This window comes from Vicia villosa, unplaced genomic scaffold (genome assembly GCF_029867415.1).
Source record: "Vicia villosa cultivar HV-30 ecotype Madison, WI unplaced genomic scaffold, Vvil1.0 ctg.001801F_1_1, whole genome shotgun sequence".
Taxonomy (NCBI): domain Eukaryota; kingdom Viridiplantae; phylum Streptophyta; class Magnoliopsida; order Fabales; family Fabaceae; genus Vicia; species Vicia villosa.
Window position 1 is genome coordinate 362,016 of NW_026705734.1, and position 19,709 is coordinate 381,724.

The window sequence follows — 19,709 nt, forward strand, 5'->3', positions numbered from 1 at the left end:
AGTTAGGGGAAAGAAATACATGTGAATGAATAATGATTACAAAATCTAGGTGTAAGTTGGGTGTGTGGAGGATGAAGTTGGTTGAAACAAGTTGGATGAGATGGATACTTGTTCCAACATTTAGATTTGGTTTTGAAATCTTGACTTTTTTTTTCATAGCTAGGTTAATATGAATTTTATGTAAGCTGCATAATTTTCTTACTTTAATTTGTGTGTTGTTATATTTTAATTGTTTGATTAGGATAATATTTTAGATAAAATTTTCAGTTTAAATTAGATTTTTTTTTAAAGTTATTGATTTATAAAAGTTTAGTATTTTTTTTTGTCCCGTATATTAATTTTGAGGTTTATTTTATTCTTTTAATTTAAAAAATATTGATTAGTCTTTTATCTCTTTAAAATGTATTAAGTTAGTTTTTTTTAATTAGCGACAAATTTAGTGATTGGTTTTTAATTTTTCTATCGCTAATTAAAAGAAAATGATTAAAATTGTATGTTTTGAAGAGTTGAGGTTCAATATGGATCTTTTATAGGTTAAGGGATCAAAATGAACTCTGAAGTTAGGGAAACAAAAACGATAGTAAGTCATTTATAAATTATAGACATGCAATTTACCTTCATTTGATTCAACTCACACATATCAGTTGAGTTACCACACACATCTTTCTCCTTTGTTGTCTCCTCTTTTTGTAACTCCAATGACATCTTTAGTTTGGGTTTCCCATGTGGTAGAAAGAAAAGTGCTACACGAATTTTGAACAAACACTTAAGGTGTACTTTTGTGTTCAATGATGAGGTTGAAATAAGGAAATTAGAGGAGCTAGAGAAAAGGTATAGGTCTCATAAACAAGCTCGGTTAACAAGGAACTCTCGTTGATGTTAATTTGTTTCTTTAATTGTAGAGGTCTAAGGGGTAAGATAAAGAGAAGAATTGTGAGGGTTCTTATTAGGCCTAATTCCTTGGATTTTATAGATATTCAAGAAATTAAATTTAGTGTAGTTTCCAATTCTCTAGTTCACTCCTTGTGCGCTAACTTATTTTGTGATTGGAGTTTTAGTATGTTGAGAGAAATGATGGTCTCTTTTCGACCTTTGTATCCTTCTCTGGTACGAGTCTCTTGGGTACTTGTCTGAAATGGGCCCTGACTAATTATGCGTGTTTCATGATTAATATGTAGTCTAAGTGCTCTTTGGTTGATAAGAAAGTCATGTGGGCAAACTTAATTTCCATAAAAGCTAGTTTTTGAGGTGTTGTGTGGTGTGTATTGGGTGATATCAATTCTATTTGTTTTTCAGAAGGGAGACTTGGTGTAGGAAATCCATCCAGTATTTTAGGAAGACTAAATCATTTGAATTTTTCAAACTTTATCACTCTAATAGAGCTTATAGACTTACCTTGGCTTAGGAGAAAGTTCAATTGGTTCCGACCTAAGAATGGGGTCGTTAGTCGAATTAATCGTGTTTGAATGTTTAGTGGGTGTTGGGATTACTAGGGCGGGGCTTATCAATGGGCTCTCTCAATGGATGTTTCTAGTACTTTAATCAATTGTGGTGCCCCAGACCCTTAAGATTTAATAATCGTTATTCATCCCATTGTAGTCTTTTTTGATCTAGTGGTTTCCTTTTGGAATAATTGTAAGATTCATAGTTGGTAAGCTTTTGTTTTGAATGAGAAGTTAAAAACTCTCAAATTGGCGCTTAAATCTTGGAATAAATAGTTATTTTGGAATTCTTGATTCAGATAGAAAAGTTCAAAAAGGAGGTGAATATTAGGGGTGGCAAACGAGCCTGACCCATAGGGCATACCTATTTTGCCCCCACTTTAGTGCGGGGGGACTGGCCAACGATGTAGACTTACACTTTCTAATGTGTCCTCTCTACCTTGCCTTATTTTTGCGGACTTTTGCATACACGAGCTTTAACATAAATTTATGTATTTTTGGCTTAAAAGGTGTTGTGCCCGCAGGCTCACCGCCCCGTCCTCATTTTTAGTGTGGAACGAGCTAATGTTTTAGGTCTGGACCCACAACTAGGTCCGCCCTTCCCCGCCCTTTTCGTGCAGGATTTTGTAGAGCGGGCCTAAACGGGGCACGCATGCCCGTTTGCCACCCCTAGTGAATATGGTGGATTTTTTGACTGATTTTAGGCCTCATCTATTGCTGAGGTTGAGTCAAAATTCAAAGAGATTGTGGATTTGTGGTCCTTGCTTAGGATTACACACTCTTATCTAGTTCAAAGATCTAGGACTAAATGGCTTAAGGAGAGTGATTCTAATTCGGGTTGCTAGCTTGCTTATGTTAAAATTAGAAGTAGAAAGAATACCATCATAACTCTTATGGCTGAAAATGTGTGGATTTAATGGGTGTCGGACATTAGACAAGAGGTAGTGAATCATTTCACTGAGTTTATTTAGAAAACCTAATTTGGGTAGGTCTTGTTTGTATGATGTTGTGTTTGGATCTATGTGCTTTCAGGTATAGTAAAAAAGTGATATAAGATAACGAAGCTTATGGATAACAAAAATACAAGTCAATTAGTAGATTCTTAGTTTTGATGACAATAACACTTGAAGTCAAGCAACTCCTAAAGGTAGCTCAGGCAATTAAAGATGTAGAAGATGGTTGATCAAGCTACCCTGTTGAATCAAGTCATGCTCTTGAAGATTAAGACATTTGTTTAAAGTCAACATTATAGTCGAATGACTTTCAAGTGAAGACTTAGATTTTAAGGATCATCGGTGGTTTAATCTTTCAAACTCTTAAATGATGTTAACCAACATGAATTAATTTAAGACTTACAAAGCTCAATAAGGTTTAATCTTTCATGAAGTAATCTGATGAACTTAACTAGTTAAACCTCTTCTTTTTTCTTAGGGGATTATCTTGGAAAGTCTTTATTTGGTTCGTGAGCTTAGCTTTGGAGAAAAATCTCTCTCTTAGTTCATGAAGATCAACCAATAAAAAATTTCCACAACCGTTCTTGAGCTCAGCCCGATTAAAATTTCTATCAGTTTGAGATCATTCCGGTTAAAATCTCTCTTGATTCTTGATTTTATCCAGGTGTAAAAGCTCAATAGGCTCGAGCCCGGAAAAAATCTCAGTACAGTTTGTGGTCACCCTGTGTTAAACTCGATGTGGTTCAAAGGGTAGTCAATTCAAAACTCTGTCTTGGTTCGAGAATAGGTTATGCAAAATCTCAGTTTTTTTAGAGACTAGCCGATCTAAGCGTTGTTCACTTTTTGGTTAGAAGTTAGCCTAAAAATTTCATTTCCTTATATAAGGGAGTTTGTGGGCACACCCTTCTAAAAGCTCTCAAGTTTTAGTGGATGCTCTCAAGAATAATTCGTGGTGAGAGGAGTATGTTACTTTAAGGCCGAACCTGTATAATTCTCTGGTATTCTTTTCTTTCCCTTATCTCTTTTATTTTTTCGTTGCTTATTTACTCAATTATTTTGAAATTTTTTCAAACTCTGATTTCTCAAATGATATTGTTTTAAACTTACATAATTCACCCCCTCTTGTGTAAGAAGTCGCATGTTCAACATTTCTTTCGCTCTCTTTCACTTAATGATAACCTTTGTTTGTTGGTTTCCTTTAGTCTCAAGGAGCTAGATTGGACAGTTTCCACGTGTGATCGTTATACAAGACAAGGCACATATGGTTTTAAGTTTTCCTTCCAAAAGAAATTATGGGACTTCTTAAGAGTTAACTTGGGATTATGTTTGATCAATTTCATCGATTTGCGTCTCTACCTCATACTTTTATATCTTACTTTATGAATCTAATCCCCCAAGGTAAACTCTCATTTTTATCTAGGATAGTTTAGGCCCATTTCTTTGGTAGGGTCTCTATACAAACTAGGGGTTAAAGGGTTGACCATTAGACATGGGTTAGTGGTGGATACAATCATTTTCCTTAATCAATAGGCTTTTCTATAAGGGAGAATGTTGGTTAATAGAGTGGTGGCTATTAATGAGGTGACCGATTTGGCTAAGAAATCTAAAAGGATTTGCCTTAATCTTAAGGTGGATTTTGAGAAAGCATATGATTGAGATAGTTGAATTTTCTGCCTCACATGCATATGTTGAATTGGATATGTGGTAAGATCAGAAATGACAATATTAGAGAGAGTATTGGCATCACAGCTATAATTGAAAAACAGGCAAAACATAAACTTTGGTGGTTAGGGCATGTAGAGAGAAAACATGTAGACTATACGATAAAGAGAGTAGATCATATGGAGATAAGTCAAATAGTTAGAGGTAAAGGAAGACATAGGAAAAATATAAGAGAAGTTATTAATAAAGGTCGTGAGATTAACAATTTGGATAAGAGCATGGCCCTGATAGAATATTACGGCGGAAGTTGATCCATGTAGATGATCCCACTTAGTGGAATAAAATTTAGTTGTTGTTTCTGGAATTTACCAAATAAAGTAGTTAAATCCATAGAAATAAATCTTTAGATTCATTAATTGCACTGACTTTAGGTTGCCAATTGTAATTTAAACATATAAGGACTTTGTTAATTAAAACTTCATTTTAATTTTTTTTTACTTAAGAGTTCTTAAATGAATAAAAATAGGAATAAACTATTTTTCTATGTCTTGAATATTTTTTCCATGTTTCTTTTTAAATAGATCATACTCACAGGTTAATGTGTTCATTTTAGCCACCTTTTCTCAATTGTTCCTTCATAAGTAATTTGAAGGGTGTCTCATATTTCTTTGGCAATATTATAGTGTGAAACACTTAAATACACATTCATGCATAAAACAATGGGTGATGATAATTTTAACTTTCAAATTACACTGCATTTTTTCTTTTTTTCTTCGGGCTATAGATTTTTATGTTTATTTTCCACAACTATCATCTTGATGTCTGAGAAAAAATTGACCATTTTTAACACCAACCCATATATCACAATCCATCATTTCAATACATTTTTTCATTTTCTCTTTTTGAATACCCTTAACCATCGAAAGATGGAGGCTTGTTTAGTGAACTATTCAAGGTCATTCTACCTCTTGAGATGATTAATCTTTAAATAGGATTTAGGCTTTGATACCACTTAGTTGGAAGTTTAAAGAAGTAGTAAGCTTTAATACCACTTAGTTAGAAGTTCAGTGAAGTTAGAAGCAACAACCATCCTTATGCTCTAAGACCACGAGAGAGAGAGAGAGAGAGAGAGAGAGAGAGAGAGAGAGAGAGAGAGAGAGAGAGAGAGAGAGAGAGAGAGAGAGAGAGAGAGAGAGAGAGAGAGAGAGAGAGACCATATCCTCCACCCAAAACGTGTCACATCTCTTATAAATCCAACATTTCACTCATTCATAGAAGATGTGAGACTTAACCACTCACAATTGTACCCAACAATTTCCTTGATAAATGTAATTTCTCACATCATATTATAAGCTCCAATACAAGATCCATTTTCCGCTCTCTCACCAAGCCAAACTAAGGATTTAATACCTCTGTTATCCACGTGAATTCAAACACAACAGGGGGTGAATTTTGATAAAAAAAACATTTTTAAAACTTAATATAAAAAATTGATTATACTTGATTGATTTATAGAAACGAGAAGAAACACAAACTATGCGTCGAAGAATAAATAACAAAAATATAAAGAGATAAAGAAAATGAAAGAACATACAAGAAATTATACTAGTTCGACTTTAAACCATAAAGCTTACCCGAGTCTCCAAGAATTTCTCCTTTAGAGTTCAAATAACAACATAGCTTTTATCACATAATCATCCCATAACCTTCAACACTATGCTTTTATCCTAGATTCATCTTGCAACTTTTATAATGATATCAATGTTTACGAGAGAATGCCACTATCTTTATTTACAATTAGAGCACAAACATATTAACCAACAATTACACAAAAACAAGTCTTCCTAAATGTTTCGCTATCTTTAACGCTAAAATAATTCTAATTTAATATTAAATTTCTCGTATGAAATATTTAAATATGAAAAGAAAAATATTTAAACTAACATTTAATATATTAGATGAAGAGTTGTTAGGTGTTAAAAGAGAAGGGGTGTAATGTGAAAATATGAAAAAGCTAATATTATGGAAAGATTTGATTTTGGATGGATTTAAGGACGCGTTATAGTAGGACTCGCAATTTTCTGTGTGCCATCAAACACTTTTACGCCGCAGATTTAGCTCTTAATATTAAACAACAACAACGACAACAATACACTCTCTTTCTCTCTCTTCTTTCTCTCTCTTCTTTCTCACTTTCTTCTTCTTCTCTGAGAAATTCAGAATGAATAGGTCTCAAGATCAAAGGTCAAGGCCTGCAAAACCACCTACAATCCATGCATGTGCTCTCTCAGGTGATCTTATCGGACTTCAGAAGCTACTCCGTGACAATCCTAATCTTCTCAATGAGAGAAACCCTGTTGTAAGATTTCCATTTTCCCTTCATTTCTATCAATTGGGTATCTCCAAAATTTCATCTTTTTTTGTTATCCCTTCATTTCCACCAATTGGGTATCTCCAAAATTTCATCTTTTTTTGTTATTGTTATTGTTGTTGTACTTTTTTTTTTTGTATGATCTTTCTGAACTTTTTAAAATATCAGATCTTTAAGAAAAAATGTTCATGCTTGTGTTGTGATTGTGAATTGAGGATTTGGAATGATTTGAATTTGATTTAGATCTTCTTGGTAATAATAACTTGTGGCTTAATCAACACTGTGTAATTTGATTAAGTACACATTTTGGTGTTCAATCTAATGTGTCAGTGCTACGTAGATTGATTATTGCTAACCCCAAGGGTTGACCCGTTGTTGAAGATTTGAGAAACGAGAGTCTGATCCTCTCAAGGTCTCGGATTCTAATACTACTAGGTGCTAACAATTCCGCAGGTGGTCAGTGGGATTGGTCCCGTTGGATTAGAATTGTTTGTATTTTTTTACAATGCAAAATGCTTAATTGATTGATCAAAAGAAAAATGCGAGATATGCATGGTGCCTTTGGTTTTGAATAGGTTAGCCACACTAGAGATTGCTTAGGAGAGTATGTCTTAATGGCAATTGATTTTTATGTATTTGGTTGAAGATTCTTCTGGGGTTTATGTGACATAGATGTGACATTGATCCTTTCGGGTTTATACTATTGATTTGGATTCCATGTAGTAACTGTGGGACACGGTTATTGATCTTGGTTGACCGATTTCAAATTGATGGCTGAGATTGATTAACGTGTCTAACTGCGTGTTTTTTTACTGCAGCAGATCCGGATCTGTGTAGTTATGTACCTGCATTGTGATTTATTACTTTTTGGTTTATCTTGAATTCGAATTATATGCTAAGATCTTACCTGTTTTGAATGCAGATGGCACAAACACCTCTTCACGTTTCTGCAGGTAACAATAGGGCTGAGATAGTTAAATTTCTTCTTGAGTGGCAAGGATCAGAGAGAGTCGAGATAGAGGCTAAGAATATGGTTGGTGCCATCAATTTTTCTATTCAAGTTATTGTTCGAATTTTTACATGTATGATCTAGAGTTCTGGTTATTGTTTGTAATTGTCAAAACTTTTCTTTATATCACTTCGGCAGTATGGAGAAACACCATTGCACATGGCAGCAAAGAACGGATGTAGTGAAGCAGCACAGTTACTTCTTGCGCACGGCGCTTCTGTGGAAGCAAGAGCAAATGTAGCTTTTTCTCTCGCTTCATTTATCCTTTAATTAAAAGCTTATGTTATAAACGCTTGTCATATAAGTGCTTATGTATAAGTTAGTTCTATAGCAGAAGATAAGATCAAATCAAACAGTTTTCATAAGTTATCTTGGAGAGTTTATAGAAATATGCTGAAAACAACCTATGTAAATATCATAAGCTATTTCCATAAGCTCTACCAAACAAATTCTCAAGTGTTTATGCTAGTAGATAAGCTCAAATAAGAAAGTTCAAATAATCTAGTTAAAAATCAAACAAGAATTGTTTTTATGCTTCGTAATAATTCATTGAAAAGTTTGTTATGACCTTTTTCTTGCAGAATGGTATGACACCCTTGCACCTTGCAGTTTGGCACTCATTAAGAGCCGAAGAATTCTTAACTGTGAAAACACTGCTTGAACATAACGCAGATTGCAGTGCAAAGGACAATGTATTAAATTTTATCTCTAATTTTATTTTTGCTGAATAGCTTTTCGGTCAATCACAGTAGATGCTTAGATTAAAGCCTATGAATTGCAGGAGGAAATGACGCCTTTGAATCATCTTTCACAAGGCCCTGGAAATGAGAAGCTTAGGCAACTATTAAACCAGCATCTTGAAGAGCAGAGAAAGAGACGAGCTATTGAAGCGTGCGGTGAAACCAAAGCTAAGATGGATGAACTTGAAAAGGAACTCTCAAATATTGTAGGTCTATATGATCTAAAAATACAACTGCGGAAGTGGGCGAAAGGCATGCTTTTGGATGAGAGGCGTAGAGCTCTTGGTCTGCATGTTGGCACTAGACGACCCCCTCATATGGCCTTTCTCGGAAATCCTGGAACAGGTAAAACTATGGTTGCACGGATCCTCGGGAGATTACTTCATTTGGTAGGAATTCTACCTACTGATAAAGTGACAGAAGTTCAACGGACAGATTTAGTTGGCGAGTTTGTTGGTCATACTGGTCCGAAAACCAGGAGGAAGGTACGTTATTGGCTTTGAAATTCTTTTTCTTGTACATTTTCACCAGGCTTTTGAAATTCTTTTTCTACGATTTGATTCTCGATTCGATCGATAATCATGTTTTATACAGATCCAACAAGCAGAAGGGGGAATTCTTTTTGTCGACGAAGCTTATAGACTGATACCAATGCAGAAGGCAGACGATAAGGACTACGGATTGGAAGCCCTGGAGGAGATAATGTCAGTCATGGACAGTGGAAAAATCGTAGTAATATTTGCAGGGTACAGCGAACCGATGAAACGAGTAATAGCTTCCAACGAAGGTTTTTGCAGAAGGGTGACCAAGTTTTTTCATTTTATCGATTTCAGTTCAGAGGAACTAGCAACAATCCTTCACATCAAGATGAGCAACTTATCAGAAGATAGTTTGCTATTTGGATTTAAGTTGCATTCTGAATGCAGTATAGAAGCTATATCAGCCTTGATAGAAAGGGAAACGACCGAAAAACAACGTAAGGAAGCGAACGGCGGTTTGGTCGATACCATGTTGGTTAATGCAAGAGAAAGTTTGGATCTAAGACTTAGTTATGACTGTATAGATACAGAAGAACTTCTTACCATTACATTGGAAGATTTAGAAGCAGGTCTTGGCCTATTGTCACAGTAACCATTGTTAGGCAATTAGATATTTTGAAGAGATTCATTTAATATTCACCATTCTTTGAAAAGGTTTTTGTGTAATTGATAATGTTATGTAGATTCTATTGATGCACTTGGCTTTTATTATCTTTCATTGTATTCTTTGTAGGTTATATTCATTTTAATAGGGCAGTAATAACTCTTAATTTTGTCCTAAAGTATTTCAATTAGCTATTTAATAGTCAGTCTTGTTATGTTAAGTCAGTTCAATTGATAGCTGAAAAGTCAGTTCAATTGATAGCTGAATATGAACCGTTGCAGAACATCGATTTGAACTTGCGACTAGTCTACATGATTAAAAAAAAAACGTAGTAGAAATACTAATCTTGGAGATTGCGTGGAAGCCAATAATAAGACACATTAACAAGAAAAAACATGCTTAAAACAAGAGGTTATTGCCTAAAAGCAAAACCAACAAGCTTAAGACAAAAACATCAATTCACATAATTAAAACAAATAATTAACATCGTGACAAATCAGAAGAGTGATGATTAAATCGGCTAAAGTGTCTCTCATTAGAAAATAAATTAAAATACAATTAAAAACTAACAATGATTGACCCATATTCTAACAAGTAATCACACCACTAGCTTGTAAAATAGCTATATAAAATTTTAAATTTTTTAAATATTTAGTTTATAATAATTAAAAAAATTATATTAAATTTTAAGTGGTACGCCTCATATTAATAACTAGAAGGAGTACACCTCAAAAATAATAGGAGTATTTCTAAGATCCTTTAGTTTGTCAAAAGTAATATGAAGAGTATTTACCATAAAACGCAATAGTGTATTTTGACAAAACTATTGATAATATATTTTGAATGATTTGGGCATTTAAAATAATTTTTGTTGTTGTCATCTTTAATTTCTTCCGAAGTTACTTTATTTAGATAGAAGGATGATCCTGATAAAATATAATGGAAAAAGTTTTGAGATTAATAATTTAGATAGAAATATAGTTTTTGATAGAGCAAAGACCGACTTTGGGTCAGGGCAACCAGGTCCAAGGCTTCAAAAAATCGGTTAAAAAAATTAATATAAAATAAATATTAAATACTATGATAACTAAAATTATAAAACGATGAAAGGCTAGCCTAGTGATAAGAGGCGTGACATTTTATAATGATGTAAAATTAGTTTAGCATCCCTTATACTTATATATCGATTTTAGTAAAATTTTGAGGCTCTTAAAGTTTAGAGACTCTATCGAAATATTTAAAATTATTTCTTTAGCAATTATTGTTGTTTATAATTTTTAAGTTTTATTTTAATTTTTAAAAATAAATTTGAATACTATTCATAATTAAATATTTACAAATTTATCATACAATCATATAATCCAATGCAATGATTTGATTTGATTACATCGATGTCAATACGCATTCATACTTTAACGTGTCTATCTCGTTTTAGTTTTTCACCGTCGAACTTTTGTTTCCCACGTGCCAACCACCGCACTACGTCGCCACCAACTCCGATAACAACCACGACCACCGTTCTTCTTTTAGTCTAACTCTATGACCTTCTCCTCTCTCTGCCACGAAAGGAAAAAATAAAACTAAAAAAAAATCAAGATTAGTTGCTCAGTTTTTTATTAGAGACTCAATTTATATGATTTGTCTAGGGCCTTTAAAAAGCCAGGACCGACCCTGGATAAAACATTATGAATTAATTGTATACCTTTCATCATCATAGATAATTGTTATCATTTCTTTAAAGTAGAATCCTTTAATAGTATGGTAATTGGATTGAACTCTAGTCTCAACAAGGGTTGGTTCGACAGAAGTCGAAGTCTTGCAAACTGTAGTTGAAGTCCGTTCAAGCATGCAATTGTCGAAATATGTTATGTTGTTAGCATGTCGAATTTGACCGGTTATTAGCTTAATTGTTTAAGTTAGCTTGTTGTTTAAGTTAGCTTAGTAGTCTATAAATAGTCCGGTTCTCTCAGGTTGTTGAAAGAGCATTGGTTGTTGTTATTCACTTGTAATCTTTTAACCTTAATTAAGAAAGTGAATAGTAAAATAGTTATCACCAATCCTGATTTCTTCTTTTTTTCCTCTTCTCTCTCTTTCATAAAACTGAAGGATTCTTGTGTTTGTTCAAGAAACTCAATCTTTCTCATAGTTAAAACTTTCTTGACGGCTCTCGTTACAACAAATATTAATCACAAATAAAAGATCTTCAAGGCAGTAAGGAGGAAAAACATCTTGTCTTGGTTCAACACTTTGATGCTTGAAACATAAACCTCGATTGCCATTATATGTAATACAATTAGATTATTAGAAATTAGTTTCTATGTCAAATGGATCAAGGCTGAAACCGTGAACGAAATCACTTTTCTAGTAGTATTTCAATCACTCTCAAATGTCTTAAAGTCAACGCACAGGAATATCTAGAATATTCCAGTCAACACTTTTTGTTTAGTGTTACAACTTTTCGCCTACTACAATACTTTAGAAGCACTGCCTATTTCTGACTACATTCTCCAACACTTCACAAAGTGTTTCCTATTTCCGAATTCAAAAAACAAACCGCCTACTGCAGCACTTCACAAGTTGTTGTCTATTTCCAAATTCAAAAAACGAATTGTCTACTGTAGCACTCCACAAGTCATTGTCTATTTCTTAATTCAAAAAATAAACTGCCTACTGCAACACTTCACAAGTCGTTTCCTATTTCCGAATTCAAAAATAAATTTTCTTCCGCAACATTTTACAAGTATATTTTCTTGTTATTTTAGAACACATCCATGCTCATTAATTATTTTTTATTAATTATAACAATGCATGCATGTAAAATAAAAAAGAAAAGAGAATGAGCAACTTACCAATGAATAGAGAAGAGTTTCAAATAAGTGCAATGCAATGTAGTAGAGATGTGATAAGTTTTGGATAGAAAATTGTTAGTGCGTGGGACACTTTTAGTGAGGAGAGAATAGAGAGAATAGAGAGAATAAAGGAAATAAGGATTATATTATTGAATTGAATTGTACAAATAATGATACAGACTATGACTATTTATATACAATCCTGATTGGGCTTGGACTTACACAACTTAGATTATATTTGATATTGTTAGATTAGATTGGATATTATATTAATAATATCAATCCCAATAATATCTCAACAAATCCCAATAATATCTTAACAAAAATATGGAGAAATCTCTCTGTAATCATATATGAGTTCCCTTTTTTTATATTCTCTATTTTTGTTCTTTTACAGAAATGGAAATGTGAAGAGAGAGAGAGAGAGAGATTGAGAGAGAGAGGTGTTTTCTTAAACAAAAGCATCTATAATTGAATCGAACTCTACTCCCGACAAGGGTTAGTTCAACAGAAGTCAAAGTCTTGCAAACCGTAGCCGAAGTCCGTTCAAGCATATAATTGTCGAAATATGCTATGTTGTTAGCATGTCGAATTGAGCAAGTCTGTTAACTCAAATTTTTAAGTTAGCTTGCTATTTAAGTTAACTTGTTATTTAAGTTACCTTAGTAGTCAGTAAATAGTCAATAAATTCTTATCAACACTTTTTGCTTAGTGTTATAACTTTTTCCCTACTGCAACACTTTAGAAGCACTGCCTATTTATGTTTGCATTCTCCAACTCTTCACAAAGCGTTTTCTATTTCCGAATTCAAAAAACAAACAGCCTACTGCAGCACTTCACAAGTCGTTGCTTATTTCCAAATTCAAAAAACAAACCGCATACTGCAGCATTTCACAAGTGTTTTCTATTTCCAAATTCAAAAAACAAAGTGCCTACTATAACACTTCACTAATCGTTATCTATTTCCGAATTCAAAAATAAATTGGCTACTCCAAGACTTTACAAATATATTTTCTTGTTATTTTAAAACACACCCATGCTCATTAATTATTGTTATTAATTACAAGAATGCATTAATGTGAAATACAAAAGAAAAGAGAATAAGCACTTTAGCGATAGAATATAGAAGAGTTTTAAATAAGTGCAATGCAGCGGAGTAGCGATGTGATAAGCTTTGGATAAATGCAATGAGAAGACTAAAAAATGTGGGGAATATGTTCTGTAATTGTATATGAGAACCCTATTTTCATATTTTCTATTTTTACTCTTTTGCAAAAATGAAAATGTGAAGAGAGAGATATGTGTTTACTTAAACAAAATCATTCGTATTTCAATCTCAAGATTAAATTCAAGCTTTGAAAGAGTGTTTTAAAAACCGAATCGAACCGATCAGTCGGCTGGGAACTGGAGGGGTCATCGGTCTGGTCTGATGGCTGGACCAGATATGCTATTGAACCAGTGAGAACCTGCTAAAACCGGTCAAAACTGGAAAAATCCAATGAACCGGCGGTTTTAGAAAACCAGTGGTTCAAATGCATACTCTCTTTTTTTCCGCACAAAACGACGCCGTTTTCATGATTTTTTTTATAAAAAATATCATTAGACTCTATTCAAACCTTATTTGGAACAACTTTTCCTCTGTTTACAATTAGACTTGGTTTAAAATTTATTTAAATTTACATTTTGTATTGTTTTGTCGTGAGTGATGATTATATTTAAAATTTGAATGTAAAAAATAAACATGTGAAATTACGATATTTTAAAATTGTAAAATTTTGTAGGTGTTGTGATATTTTTTAAAGACTAAGTCATCCGATTCGATCGATTTAATAAATATATAGTATTGCAATAGAGACCAATTTATTCAACTGAGTTATTCGATTAATCATGAGATTCGACCAATAACCCAATAATTCAACCAATGAACCAGTGACCCAATATCCTCACCGATTTGATGACCGGTCCGATTTTTAAAAGATTGCTTTCAAATTCATATTAGTTTGAAAAAATATACCTAAAAAACATAAAATAATAATAAGGGTGAATGTAGTGCTAGTATTCAAATGAAGTTACCCAATATAGTAAAATCAGTTTTTCATATCGGTGAATTCCCAAAAAAAATCCAATTTTTCTGGCTATCAACACTCCTCTCTCACACAAATCCATTCTACATTGCAGAGCACAGAACAACCAAAAATGGTGTTAACTTCAATTTCAACACCATCTTCTTCATTCCTCTCCGATTCTCCTTCAACTTCCACTTCCAATTCCACTCTCTTCAGAAACACAACCTTCCCTTCCTTCCTTGTTGGATTCCCAAAACCTCCCTTTTCAAATGCAACCCTCAGACTCAAACCCTTGTCTTCTTCCGCTTCATCCACTCAACAAGACAATGGGTCGCCGGAACGGTTTCTTAAGAACAATTCCATTGCGGATTTCATGCGGTTCAAGAAAGGGATTGATGGTGCTACTGGTGTCTTGCAAACTGCTGTTGTTAGCTATAAGAGGAAGTTACCTTGGTCCATTTTGAACCCTTTTGTTAAGGTTGATTTAAAGTTTGTGTCTTTCTTTGTTTATCTCAATTGGGTTTTTTTTGTTATTTAAATTGGTTTCTTCATTCTCTATGTTGTTGATGTTGTTGTTGTAGGTTGATTTGATTTCAACAATTCATATAGCTGATGAAGAGTATGTATTGTCTATCTTGAACTTTATCCTTTTATTGCTTTTTGGATTTGTTAGTTTTCAACAGCAACTTAGTTAGGGTCTCTTTGGATAAACTCCTAAATAGAAATATAAGTGCTTATATTTAAGCTATTTCTATAACAAAAGATAAAATAATGTCAAATTGGCAATCTGTTTTCATAGTATTTATAAGCTGTTTTCATAACCTATCATAGATAGATTATGGAAGTCATCTGAAAACAACTTAGTGTGTGTTTGATTTTGTGGTGCGGTGACGAGAATTGGTTTGGACTGAATTGAATTTGTATAGTTTTTGGTTAAAAGTGAGTTCGATGTAAAACAATTTATGTTTGGATATATTTATGTAAAAGTGAGTTGAACAACAAATTTTAGTGTAAAAATCAGTTTAAACTCAAAAGCTACAAATTTTAGCTTCAAGTAGAATCAATTCTGGAGGTAGAATCAACTATACTTTAGATGAATCAAACATCTCAAAATCATTCCAAAATCAATTATACAATCCTAGAACTGCTATTGGCTCTTTCAAAAGCTAAACCAAACATACATTTATAGTCACATCCTAAGCTATTCCAAAATCAATTATACACCTCTAGAACTACTATTGGCTCTTCCAAAAGCTAAACCAAACATACACTTATAGACATGACCCAAGCTGTTTCCACAAGCTATCTCATAGAGTCAGAGTCTCATAAGTGTTTATGTTAGTAGATAGGTTCTAGTAACCCCATCCAAATAGGCTCTTAGTTATCCGGCACTATTCAAGAGAAAGTGAAGATAAATTCTACACATTGTATCTATTATTTTAGAAATGTTAAGAAAATGAGTTGTAAAGAACTTATGTTCATAACATTTTCTGTTTTTGTTAACTCTTCTAGATACTTATACAAATATCTGTGATTAGATGATTTCATATAAACTCTTCCTAAGAATAATGTTGGATGTACCTTTTGAGGTGTTTTGATGAACTGCATCCCAACCTAACTACAAATATACTAGCTTTTGAGATACTAAAAGACTCGCTACACCTTTTGTGAAGTCATGAATATGACTACTTTTCTAGTTTTTAACATTCCTTAAGATTTTCGCTCGATGAGTATGTTATGATTCTCACATTGGGGAGTCTCACCTAAGTGACACCGGTGTCCTCTCACCTAATGGACTACTCTTTTGGGATAGACTCTCCCTTTGGCCTTATGCTCTTAAGATTGGTGCTTTCATTGAGAGGATTGATTTCTCGGAAAGGGCTACCTACAAATGGTTATGACCGGTGGAGGGTTCTTAGTTCTCCCCAAGGAGGAAATTTGGTAAATTGTCACTGAATTAAGTGTTGCGGAGTATAAGCTGCCGAGGAAGTCACCTATCGAACGATAGTGCATTGTTATGAGTCACATATTGGAGTGTCTCACCTAAGTTCGAAGGACTAGTGTTTTGAGATGGACTTTCCATTTGGGCTTATGCTCATAAGAAAGTATGATTATGCAAGTGCTTTTCGATGCATCGACTTAATTTGTTTATTATATTTTTACATTTTAAACTCAAAAGCTACAAATTTTAACTTCAGGTATAATCAATTCTGGAGGCAGAATCAATTATACTTTAGAAGAATCAAACACCTCAAAATCATTCTAGAATCAATTATACACCTCTAGAACTGCTATTGGCTCTTTCAAAAACTAAACCAAACATACACTTATCGACACGTCCTAAGCTGGTTCCACAAGCTATCTCTGAGTCAGGGTCTCACAAGTGTTTATGTTAGTAGATAGGTTCTAGACTTCTAGTAACCCGATCCAAACAGGCTCTTAGTTATTCCGGCATTATTCAAGAGAAAATGAAGATAAATTCTATGCATTGTATCTATTATTTTAGAAATGTTAAGAAATTGAGTTGTAAACAACTTATGGTCAACATTGGAGTGTCTCACCTAAGTCCAAAGGACTAGTGTTTTGAGATGGACTTTTCATTTGGGCTTATGCTCATAAGAAAGTATAATTATACAAGTGCTTTTCGATGCATCAACTTAATTTGTTTATTATATTTTTACATTTTTCCCAAAGCAATATCAACTATTAATTTGGATGATCCTAATTTATACGAGCAGGTATTTTCTGGCCCTCCAAAAGGAGCTCGAATCCTATGATTGCGTTCTGTATGAAATGGTAGCTAGCAGGGAAACTTTAGCGAATATGAGAAACCCTATAAACAGGTTAAAAGGATCACACTCTAGGGGTTTTACCATTTTGGGATGCATTCAAAGACAAATGGCTGAAATTCTCAGGCTTGATTTCCAATTAGATTGTCTCAATTACCAGTCTGAAAATTTTCAACATGCGGATCTTGACTATGAAACCTTCCGATTACTCCAGGTGAAACTAATTTTTTAGTTGATTATGAGTAATGATCAATACATTTTTCCGTTATTCGGATCTAATTTTTCTCTTTTTTATTTAAGGATGCAAAAGGTGAAAGTTTCTTTTCTTTTGCAAAAAAGATGACTCTTAAATCTACAAAGGCGATGTTGCAACCTTCAATTCGAGAAGATCTTGATCCGTGGAGATCCAAGCTTTTATGGGCTGCACGTGTACTTCCTATGCCGCTAGTTGGCCTTTTTCTCATCGGAAGCGTCTGTGCAAATGTGGAAAGTCCAGTATCTGAATATCCTGAAATTGAGGCATTGTCAAGACTTGATTTTAGTGGCGCCATGAAGATCTTCCTTGCAAAAAGACTAACATCCGAGTAAGTCTCTCTCATTTTCTCTTTGAATGGTGCTACCGACTTTTGTCGAGTTACCAACTTGAGTATTGATGATAAAACTATTGTTGTAAAGGTTGACACAAGCTACAGCAGATATAGAAGAGAAATCAGTTATAATTGGCGAGCGAAACCGAGTTGCAATCGATGCCCTCAGAACGGCACTGGACAACGGAAACAATAGAATTGCCATACTTTACGGGGGTGGCCACATGCCGGATCTCGGGAGGAGATTGAGGGAGGAGTTCGATTTAATCCCGTCCGGCGTGGAGTGGATAACAGCATGGTCCATAAGGAAAAGAAAACTTAATACAAGATCACTTCCATTTCTGAAGACAATGGCCAAGGCTTCAGGTTGGCCGTTGAATCGCTATCAGACACTAGCGTTGCTCATCTTTTCGTCCGTGTTGGCGTTGGATCTGTGGTTTTGGGAGCTTTTCTTCGGCACCACAGTGGACTGGGTCACTGAGGTAGCCTCAGAAGTTAATCAGTATGTTGGTAATTCAAAAATGATATGATCATTGGATTCAGAAAATTCATACTAATAACTAATTAGGATAAAAAAAAAAAAACTTGTATATGAATGTAAAAATGAAAATTTTATCAACAAATGTAAAATTCTAGCTATTCCCATTACTCAAAAGTTTTAAGAGCCTTGCCTCTTTGGTGCATGGGGCATGGAAATGGGAATATGTAACCATATGAACTGAGATATGTAAATTTCATTGTGCATTTTCTGATATGCAAATGCTGAAATGGTGTTCATTTGTTGTATTAGTTGGTATACCTCAACATAGTTTTAGTAAAACTCAAGTGTTCTATGGAACTAATCATGTCATTTTACAAATAAACTTGTATGTTATCGCCAGTATCATTTACTCGAGGTTTGGGCTGTCGAGGGATTTGGTGTTGCTCATATTTTTAAAAGGGACGCTGACTTATAAATCTGATCATATTAAAACTCGTCAAGAAGTACTTGGAACTGCAATCCCAATATCGATACCTGTGGAAGTCAATCGGATACAAGAAAGTGATTCAATTCCAATGCCAATGAATTGAATCATTTTTTGTATCCGATTGACTTAAATTTCTCTGGTTTAGGTGGACAACCTGACAAATAGACATCTAAATGAATTAGCATGTCCACGTTATAAGACCGGTATTCAACATACCTGCTCCCATAGCATTAACATATTTTGGTTCGGACATTTGCTCAGATAATCCAACTAAAGAAAGAGCCATTTTTATAGATTATTATAGCAAATGGGATTAAATGAAACATGCAAATGGGATTAAATGGGACATTTGCTTCTATTATGAATTTATGAATGGTCTATATCAAGTTTTCCTTATGAACAGTCTATATAAGACTATAACAATGCATGTTAACTTGCCTGCCAGTTAGGATGGGGAAAATAAAAGGATTTAGTTTGTACTTTGTAGTGGTTGCTCATGCTAGGGACATTGCTATAGCAATTATGGCTAAAACTGAATGGTCCATATCAACTTTCCCTAATTATTGTTGCACATTAAATATTGATATTATTAATTAAAATTGTTCAAGCTTTATTTAATTCTCAATAGTTTTTGAAACAAAATATTCAATAGAGTTCTGATATTATAAACTACTTTGAAGGATATACTAATACAAGTCATTACTTGGTCATTCTCGTATTCAATTTAGTTACTTCTTTGAAGGATATACTAATACAAGTCTTTTACCTATGTTATTGATGCCAAATATCTATAAAATTGTATGAATATATAATTAATCTCTATATAAAACAAATTGGTTATTTTTAAATTATTGAAAAGTTTATATTAAGATGATTATGCTAATATTAGATAATTCAATGTTTGAGTTGATTTATTTAATGTCTATAAAGAATTATGGGAGATGTAACTATAAGTATGATAAATTTGATATCCATGACAACATGACTCGTATAATTTGATAATAAATAGTTATTTATATAATTTGATAAACAAAAATTATTAAATCTTAAATATTTTTAAAATTTTCTTTGGACTGCAAGGAAAAGATTAGCAAAAAGGCTCCAGTGGTCTGGGATCGAATTAGTGACCC

At 33.5% G+C, this 19,709-nt stretch overlaps 2 protein-coding genes across 2 annotated transcripts; both read left to right on the top strand.

The window, feature by feature from the left end:
* Nucleotides 1–6,121: 6,121 nt before the first annotated feature.
* LOC131636680 (protein CfxQ homolog) lies at nucleotides 6,122–9,434 on the top strand. The gene is made up of 6 exons (XM_058907298.1): nucleotides 6,122–6,416; nucleotides 7,351–7,461; nucleotides 7,576–7,674; nucleotides 8,019–8,129; nucleotides 8,219–8,662; nucleotides 8,772–9,434. The coding sequence occupies exons 1-6, from the start codon at nucleotides 6,279–6,281 to the stop codon at nucleotides 9,306–9,308; spliced, it is 1,440 nt and encodes a 479-aa protein (XP_058763281.1). The 5' UTR covers nucleotides 6,122–6,278; the 3' UTR covers nucleotides 9,309–9,434.
* Nucleotides 9,435–14,275: 4,841 nt separating this feature from the next.
* On the top strand, nucleotides 14,276–18,400 carry LOC131636652 (uncharacterized). Its single transcript, XM_058907260.1, has 5 exons — nucleotides 14,276–14,713; nucleotides 14,817–14,854; nucleotides 16,974–17,238; nucleotides 17,325–17,608; nucleotides 17,700–18,400. The coding sequence occupies exons 1-5, from the start codon at nucleotides 14,366–14,368 to the stop codon at nucleotides 18,139–18,141; spliced, it is 1,377 nt and encodes a 458-aa protein (XP_058763243.1). The 5' UTR covers nucleotides 14,276–14,365; the 3' UTR covers nucleotides 18,142–18,400.
* The last annotated feature ends 1,309 nt before the right edge of the window (nucleotides 18,401–19,709 follow it).

Excerpts from the sequence above, each read along its gene's own strand:
- LOC131636680 (XM_058907298.1), top strand. The coding sequence starts at position 6,279 with ATGAATAGGTCTCAAGATCAAAGGTCAAGGCCTGCAAAACCACCTACA. Across the intron at positions 7,462-7,575 it reads AGATAGAGGCTAAGAATATG|TATGGAGAAACACCATTGCA; the intron begins GTTGGTGCCATC and ends TCACTTCGGCAG. Across the intron at positions 7,675-8,018 it reads CTGTGGAAGCAAGAGCAAAT|AATGGTATGACACCCTTGCA; the intron begins GTAGCTTTTTCT and ends TTTTTCTTGCAG.
- LOC131636652 (XM_058907260.1), top strand. The coding sequence starts at position 14,366 with ATGGTGTTAACTTCAATTTCAACACCATCTTCTTCATTCCTCTCCGAT. Across the intron at positions 14,714-14,816 it reads TTTTGAACCCTTTTGTTAAG|GTTGATTTGATTTCAACAAT; the intron begins GTTGATTTAAAG and ends TTGTTGTTGTAG. Across the intron at positions 14,855-16,973 it reads ATTCATATAGCTGATGAAGA|GTATTTTCTGGCCCTCCAAA; the intron begins GTATGTATTGTC and ends TTATACGAGCAG.